At 50.5% G+C, this 8,835-nt stretch overlaps 1 protein-coding gene across 1 annotated transcript in view; it reads left to right on the forward strand.

Annotated features, from left to right (window-relative positions):
* The window catches only part of LOC103779254 (tyrosine-protein phosphatase non-receptor type 11-like), a gene marked incomplete at its 5' end in the record, with an annotated part of 18,544 nt that overhangs the window by 827 nt on the left and 8,882 nt on the right, over positions 1–8,835 (forward strand). The window contains one exon of the mRNA XM_008946880.1: positions 6,779–6,973. Coding sequence (XP_008945128.1) covers positions 6,779–6,973 — 195 coding nt within the window. The remainder of the gene's footprint in view (positions 1–6,778; positions 6,974–8,835) is intronic.

Raw genomic sequence — 8,835 nt, forward strand, 5'->3', positions numbered from 1 at the left:
AGCTCAGCAAAGGTTTCTCCAGGCACTTGTCACACAGACCTTTTTTTGTGGAGCTTCTGTTTAATTTAAACAATTCCTGTTTTGTTTAGGAAACTTCAGTGAGTTTATAAATCCTTTGACCAACACTGTGTTTAGAGAAACTTAGTGGAAATGACAGAATGGACAGAGCAACCCAGGGGAAGGGAAGGAGTCCAGCTGGGTGGGGAGTGTTGGGACCTGCCTTCACCAGCTCCCCAGTAATCTTGCCATCAGGGGTGGCTGTGAGTTAATGAGAGAGGCAGGAAGTGCTTCTAATTAGAACGGAAAATAAACTCTGAGAGAGCTGCCTTGAGCAAAGGGATGTGTGTGAAATGGGGAGGTTGTCTTCAGGGGAGCTTAGTGCCTCTTTTTGTGTAATTTGGTGAGTCAGGGGTAGGTCCTGCCAGCACCTGCTTAGCCAGGCAGGGTGCAAGCAGCTGCAGGTCGTGGCTGTGCAATAGTGTCCTGATGGGGAAAGAGACCCAGCTAGCAGCAGAACTGCCCTCAAACAGCAGAGTGAGTGGCTTTGCTGATGAGTTGCTGTCCCACACCTCGTGCCTTGGGGAATCCCTCTAGGTTTGCAGAGTTTTCTTCCCTTAGCTCTGTCTTGGGCAAAGGCCACGAGGGATTTTTGCTGTTGTGGGTTTTTTTCACCTCTTGTGGAACAGCTACAGCTGCCTCTGGAGTCCCAGAGCAGTTTGATTATTGCTGTTATTGCTTTACCCCTTTCTACTGTCCCTTCCACCCTGGGATTCTGATTGTTGCAGTAACAGCAGTATCATTTTGGCCATAAGGCTGAGCCAATTAATGCCCTGAATGCATGAATGGTGCCCTGCAGTAATGAGGTGGAAGTTAAGAGCAGAGCAATACCTCATGCCTTAATATCACAGTATTGAACAATACCACCAGAACCCACTGAGAGGTTGTCACCCAGTGGAAAGTCTGACCAGCTCTCACAGTTCTGAGTAAACCAAAGCTCTGACACACACCCCATGTTTCCAGGAAAGCACATTAAACATGACACACGAGCTTGGAGGCCATGCCTTGAGCTTAGAGGCATCACAAACTGAACACAGGAAGGACTTGGAGAAGGGAAGGATTCTTTCATTGACTACTTTTGCCTGCGAGTCCTTGTTGCTTCCTGGCTCACCCCATCCCTCTGCTGTGGCTTGAGGCAAGGGTTGTCCTGTGGTCTTGAATGTGGAAAATTTGCTTGGACACAATCCCTGCTCAGCTAAATTTGTTTTGCTTATTCTTATCTGAGCAATATGCTCTTTTCCCACTGATGCTGGCCCCAAACATGTCCATAAATGTTGGGATCTAGAGCTGCAACACCTAACAGGGGATAGAATGAGTAGCTTTATGGGCTATAAAAGCTGCAAACCTGGGCAGCTGTCTTCCCCCTGTGTTTTTTCCCCTTTTCCTGCTCCATTACACACATACAGATGGAACAATGTGTTATTATTCTCATCTAGAGTTGTGTCCTGACAGAGCTTGCTTTTTTTAATCTCTGAACTGGACAGGTCTCTCTATATATTTTCTCCTTTCTGAGAGATAAAAGCTTTTTAAAGGAAATAATACAGATATGTTTGAAGAAGTACCTAAAATAGAGGTGTCAGGAGGAGAAAATACCTTTAGGGAAACAAAACCTCTTCCTCCTTCTTTCAACACCCCACCCTTCAAGTGTCTTCAAGGGTTTTTAAAAGGCACTAGGGGGAAATGCAGCTCCTTGTAATTACAGAGAGGATGTGGGCTGGAAAGAAAGGCCATGGATTTTTGGCTGACCAGACCACACACCAAGTGACCATGTGCTGGTGTGTATCCAGATACATGTCCCTGAAGAGAAGCTAGGAAATAATATCATAGAAGTTATGAGAAGGTTTCTATGAAACTCTGGGGCTGCTTTCCCTTTCCTTCTTGATTTGTTTACCTCATCACCATTACAGCAAGAGATCTTCACAGGGCTTTGATTTTTCAGCTCCTAAGAGAAGGAGGCAAGCTCCATGGAGAGGACATGGTATGGTTAATGAATGGGTGGTGTTTGTCCTGGTCTTAAACACCAGAAAAGTCTTTAAGACCACCAGAAATAGCCCTCAGAAAATGCTCAGCTCTGAGTCCAAACTGCTGGCAGCTTGTAGTTGGCCAATCCTGGCTCCTTCCATCAGCCCTTCCTCTTCTGAAACGTGCTCCTTTTTGGGACATCTCTGCAGAGAAGTGCAAGAGCTTGTTCCACCTGGATTCCCATGCCCAGAGGGCTGAGTTTCTGAGGAGCCTCTTAGGGGTATGTCAGGACCAGAGACTGAATTTGCATTTATTGGCTCATCTTATTCTTTGGGCACTTCAGGAAATATATGGAGCACATCAACAGGGAGGAAATGGGTCTGGCAACTTCAGCTGAAGTGTAGTGATGACAGAGAGTCATTCTGAGTAAGGCTGTGGTGGTACCTGCTGGGTCTACACGTGTTGGGATCCGTGGGGTTGCTGCAGCACTGCTCTCTGCAGGTATCTCAGTGTTGCCTCAGCCTGGACAAGCTGACAGCTCTGTGTCTGTGGGTCATTTGATGTGGAGGATGCTCCTCGTTGCAGGTTAGGAGTGCTAGCATTTGCCTGAGGTGATGCCACCACTCCAGGGCTTTGTGCTTTGTTGAGAGTGGCTCACAAAACCTGCACCAAATGGGGCTGTTTGGAGGAACATCTCAGCTTCTGAGCCTGGAAAGGGCTGTCAGCTGGAGCTGGACTTGCAGGAGAGCTGTGGAAGCTGTTCTGGGTGGTGGGAGCAGAGCCTGCCAGCCAGGGGAATTTTGGAGGGTGCCAGTAGAGTGTATTTGCATCTTGCAGTTCTGATGGGTGGCTGTTGTCACATGTTAGTCACATCCCATTTCCTAGAAGGACCTGGTGCTGGGTTTGCTTTTGCTGTAGAGTTTTCCATATTGTAACTGTGATTTCTTAACAAAACAGAGCTCCTTTTGGAAGTGGGGGCTGCTGGGGGAGAAATATTGGAGGCCACAGAGGAAATGCCCCACGTTTCCAGCCTTGGAACTTGCCTGGACCTGCCAGAGCATGTTTTCAGAAGACTGAGTGTTTAGTATCATTTCTAAAGAAAGCAAACAGCTTCTTACAGCTTTGGCCAGGTCTGGGTAAAGAGCTTGGACAATAGGAGAAGGCATGTTGAAAGTTGGCCTAAGTGGTGCTTTGGCCTGTGGCCACAAGAGCACTGCAAATGCCAAGCTAGTTAAGAACCATCCGTCAGAGCCCCTGTTAATTTGGTAACTGGGTCACATTTTATGGGAACAGATCTTCTCCTCCTCTGTGGGACACAGTACAGAGTGCTCCTGGGTAAGAAACTCTTGTTAGAGCTGCAGTCTCCCAGGGTGGTTTCTCTGGGAACATTTCCATTCAGCATTCCTCTAGGTAACTGGACTTTTTTTTTTCCTCTTTGGTTTGTCTTTTCTTTTTTCCCCTAAAGGTATGGACAAATACCTTCTGGGTGCAGGTTAAGACATGAAATCAAGCAGGATTTTATGGCCTCTAGAGTATGTGCTCCAAGAAATGAGTAAATCAATACATTGGCTGAGTTGCTGCCTGCAAATGGAGTTGCACCACAAGAGGAAGGTTGGATCTGGAGAAGAATGGAAGGAGGCTTGGATGAGGCTCCTTTCAATAATGGTTATTCTTGTCTCATCACAACAGGACCTACCAACCTGTAATCCAGGCCTGCCTCTCACAAATATTCAGTGATTCTGCATCTTCCAAGGCAGGCCAGGCAACTCAATGGAACACTCTCACAGCTAGGAAACACATGATGGGCCCAAGAGTCACCTTGAGAGCTTCTGAGAAGGTGCTGAACATCAGATCATTAAATCTAAGTGCTTTTATCTCAAGACCTTTCTTCCCTTAAGGAAACATGTTCTCCTCTGACGACTTCTTGCTCAGGTTGTTCAGTTGGAGATAGAATGCTAATGGATGGATGCCCTCAGCTCACTTGTGGTCAGGTTTGGTACCATTTACAGGTCTAACAAGACAGAGCAGTGTGTTGGAAGCCTCCTTTTGGTGGCTGTGCTTCACAACCCTTCCCAGGCAAAGGCTGAGTCACTTCAGAGCAAGAGGCACCTTCAGGAATGCAAAAAGCATAAATACCCTCTAGGGAAACTGCCAGTGTGTGAGTTCAGTGAGGACTTGGATGTCCTTGGTCCCTGTGCACCTTCTGGAGCTCCTGATGCCTGCAGTGAGCAGTAGAGCTCAGGCTCAGCTGAATTGCTTCTTCCTGGGAACTGGGGGTGAAGAATTCAAACCCCATCCCTAATCTCCAGAGCTCACTTGGCAAATGTCACTTGGTTCTGTTGGGCTGTGCTGGTGGGTAGTGAGTTTTCTCTGAGAGCCCAAGCTCTCCTTTAGTTGAAAGCAAAATTTGGCAAAGTTTCTAAACCCTGTGGGTGAATCATCTCATTTTTTTTTTCCACAGAGAGTCTCTGGGGTTTTTTGGGTTCCTTTTTTTGCAACTGTCAGAAGGGTTATATGTGCTGTGAAGTTCTAAGCTTTCTCTGACACAGGCAAGAGAAGCACATACCATAAAAGACTTCAGGAGATGCAACAGGCAAAGGCATTTCTGAAATTTAAAGAGTTGATTTTGCTTTCAGTGATGGAAAAAAAGGGTCTAGTTGGGTTTTTCACAAGTCCTCTCCTTCCTGACTGTGCTCTGCTGTGAAGAGCAGACTCCATCTGTGCCTGTGGTCACTGCAGTGTGGACACAGATTCACAAGCTGCAATATCTGGATCAAGAAACCCTCTTGGGTGTCTAGCTGAGGAGTTGTACTGATAGTGTAAAGAGGCTTAGCTTGGAATGGAGGAGACTCTCACTTGTCTGACTGCTGACTCTGAAGCTGCCAGACAAGCTGGCATCTGCTATTGGGCAGTACTGTGTCCTTGCAGGAGAGCTTCTGTTAGTCAGAAGTAGCCATGCCCTCCAGCACGGGGCAGCTGAGAACTTTGGGCATCTCCTTTATGCTTTATTTCACCAGCCAGCACGTTGAGGGCACAGTTTAATGGATGCTGTTGCTGTGCTGCCCAGTTCTGCTGCCCAGCTTGGCACTGCAGAGAGCTCTAAGAGAGGAAAATGGGAAGGAAATGGAGCTTGATCAATGCCTTCCGTGTTAAGCGTGACCTTGAGGGCTCTTGGGATAAATAACCCTGATTATCTCTCTGCTTTTCATCCCTGAAGTGCTCAAAGGCCATGGGGGTGGGTCTTCGAACTGAGCTTTTGTGGGTCTGTAGTGGGGTTGGGATGTGGGGCTGGAGCTGTGGAAAGAAGGGAGCTTTGGAGCCAAGTGGCAAACCCACAGTTTCCTCTGGTGTCCTCTGTGCTGCACAAAGGCTCCGTGTCCAGCTGCAGGGGCACTTTGTGTGCCAGCTCCTCTTGGAGCAGGGGAATTGGGGAGCACTGCCTGGGATCTGAATTTCACTGCCAGTTTTCCCTGCCTTCCAGCCAGTTCTGCCCATCCCCTGGAGGCAAATATTGCCCAGCTTTGAAGTCTCTGCCCACAGGACAGCTGGAGTTGGCACGGCAGGCTGGGTCAGACTCTAGTTACCAGATGTATGGGCAAGGGTTAACTGAGTCTCTCTAAACCCCCACGAGTGCCACTCATCAGCTTCCCAGCTCACAGACCATTGGGTTCTGTCTCCAAGGCCTTGTCCATGTGTAGCATGACTGATCAGGATCCAGGGCCAGACTCTGAGGTGGGCCCTACAGCCTAAAGCTAAACAGGAGCTGATTTTTTGGAGCTGAGGCAGGGTATCCAATACCCTCCAGATATCTGGTCTTTGACTGCATTGCCACAGGAGCTGTAACCTGCTGCTGGAAGAGAGCAGGAACAGGAGCAGGAGACCCCCAGAGCCCCAGTCCAGCTCTGCAGTCCACTCAACTTTGTGCACAGACCACAGCAGCTTTACTAATTCCCCTAAAAAATGGCTTTGCTGTCTGATCTGGTGTGCTGCTTACACCACCTTGAATCTGCTGCATCTTCCCTGTCACAGTTGCTTTGGCAACAAATGGAGAGAGGCTGGGAGCAGCTCAGCACAGAGAAATTTGCCCAGATGTAGGAATCTCTTTCTGATCCAGCTTGTCCATCAAGCAACAGGCTTCCAGCCATGTCTCCCTGGCTCAGGGGGCTGCTGCTAAGTGGCTTTGAAATGCAATTAACCTCTCAGAGGTTACTGTGGCTTTCTGAGGAAGGAGATGGGCTTTGCCAGGCTCTTGGAACAGGCTGATAAAGGCATCTGGCTGTATTCCCTTGAGCCTGGAGAGCACCACTGGAGAGGGGGAAAGCATTAAGCCTTTCAGTGCAGTTTCTAGGGTTTGCAAATGTCAGGCAATCTATTGGTTTGGAGGGGGGTTTAAAAACTGATTAGATGATAGTGAGGAAGCTACTGCATAGAAAACTCTTCACTGCAAACCAGAGTGAGGTCAGAGCCTCGTCCAGCTAGGAGGGTAAGGAGTGTAGGGAGTGGAAGGAGGCAGAGGAGGAATTACCTCCTGTGGAGCAGAGCAGGCTGGGGGCTTGCAAGGTGCAGAGTCCTTGGCCAAGGAGCATCCATCCCTTCCCATCCTGTAGCTGTGTGGCCAGCAGGAGTGGCACTGGGTGACCAGAGAGCTCGTGGAGCACCTCAGAGGGACAGGAGGTGTTCAGGGGGTGGCTGGACTCAGAGGGTCAGGGCTCGTTTCCATTCTCTCATGCTCCCAGCCTCCTTTGCCTTCCTTCCCCAGGAGGAACGACGAGGTGACACACATCAAGATCCAGAACACGGGGGATTACTACGACCTCTATGGGGGGGAGAAGTTTGCCACGCTGGCTGAGCTGGTGCAGTACTACACCGAGCAGCAGGGGCTGCTGAGGGAGAAGAACAGCAACGTCATCGAGCTGAAGTACCCCCTCAACTGCCAGGACCCCACCTCCGAGAGGTAAGCTGAGCTCTCCAACAGCCTCTTGCCCCTTTTGGGGACACTGCCTGCCCCGAGGGCTCAGACTGGGCAGCTGCATCTGGCTCGAGTTTGGAAAGGAGCCCACATCAGAGTGTTTTGGCTGGGATTGGGTTTTAGGGACCCAAAAGCTGCACGTCTATGGGAGGTGGTTCCCTAGCTGCTCTGCATGCAGACGTGGCCAGGAGCTGCCTGGATAACGTTAGCAAGGACCTGGAGCTGGTCAGCTGATAATAGGAAACTTTCTCTAGCTTTTAGGCAACTGGGAACATAGAATTACAGAATCATAGAATAGTTTGAGCTGGAAAGAGCCTTTAAAGCTCATCTGGTCCAACCCCCCTGCAGCAGGCAGGGCCATCTGCAACTAGAGCAGGTTGCTCAGAGCCCTGGCCAACATGAGCAGCACGAGTCCATCTGCAGGGTCCTGGTGGTGTGTCCTGATGAGCCCACAGCTTTGGTTGGAAAAGAAATGAACCACGTGCGAGTGCCTTGTCTGTCTGCAGAGCACTGGGTAGAAACAGCCTGTAAAAAGTCCTCCCCTGGGTCTGTAACCTCTGTCCTGGTAGCAACAGGCTGTTGTCTTGCAGGGATGGGGATGGGGATGGCTGGTTCAGTGAGCAGCTCACCTCAGGCTACTTCAGGATGTTTCCACCGGCTGATTAGTGACCTTCTTTCCTCCCCTGCATCTGTGACACTCCAGTGACCCCTTTTTTTCCTTTCCCTCCCCCTCAGTTTCCCCCGTGCCCCATGCAGCAGCTGACAGGGTGGGTTGGGAAGGGGAAACCCTAAGGGCTCTAACTTTAGCAGCTGGGCTAAGGCTGTGACTTCTCTCAGTTCCTGAAATGGAGCTGTGGTGCTCCCCTCCATGCCCTCATGTGAGCTGGAGGTGCTGGGAAGTCCCTCCAGCTCATCTGCTCCTTTGTTGCCAGGGAGGTTTCTTTGCTCATTCCACATGGCAGGGTGAAAAGCAGCTGGGCAGCCACTCGTGTCAGCAGGAGCTCTGGAAAAGTGGAAACCCCCTTCAGCTGGGGCTTCCCCCTCTTCTCCCAGCAAGGAATCATGGAATGAGTTGGGTTGGAAGGGGCCCTACCCAGGTGCTTCACCAGAGGTGGACATTGTGCCCTCTGCAGCAGTACCACTCATGCAGCCCATGTTCCTAAAGCCTTCTCAAGCCTTCAGGAAGGAGTCTTGCTCTTTGAAGGGTCTTCCCAGCCAGGCCTGAAGCAGCTGCCTTTGCAGTGTGCTGAGCTGGGGCTTGGAAGGGTATAGAAACTTTGTCCTCTGGGACAGAGTTGCTGGGATGTGATGTCATTGCATCGCCCCTGGAAGGTTATTTTGGGCCTCTCTGAATTCCTGGCAGCTTGACTGGCAGGCCAGGAGCCAGCATCTTCAACAGGGGACCTGTGGCACCTGCCCAGAGTGGTGATGGAGTGTGGGGGTTGAAGGCTTCGAGGCAAAAAGAAATGATTTCCCTCCAACCTGTTGTTTGTACCTGTGGGAGGCTGCAGCAGAGCTCTGGATGCTGAGGCATGGTGAGCTCCCCAGGGCATGGTGAGCTCCCCAGGGCATGGTGAGCTCCCCAGGGCATGGTGAGCTCCCCAGGGCATGGTGAGCAGCACAAGCTGGCACAGGGGTGCTGCCCTGGGAGCTGCCTGGGCAGGTCCTGGTGGCATTAACCCCAAGGCACTGTGGCAAGGCTGCTGCAGGCTGTGGCCTGAGCTGCTTCAAAGCCAACCCTACCACTGTCCCTGTGTCAGCAGAGCCAGAGAGAAGGGTTAGGAGAGATTAGATGGAGAAACAGGGGCTTGTGAATGCAAGATAGATACAGATGGGGATGTGGAGCA

Source organism: Merops nubicus, unplaced genomic scaffold, assembly GCF_000691845.1.
Source record: "Merops nubicus isolate BGI_N331 unplaced genomic scaffold, ASM69184v1 scaffold9129, whole genome shotgun sequence".
Taxonomy (NCBI): domain Eukaryota; kingdom Metazoa; phylum Chordata; class Aves; order Coraciiformes; family Meropidae; genus Merops; species Merops nubicus.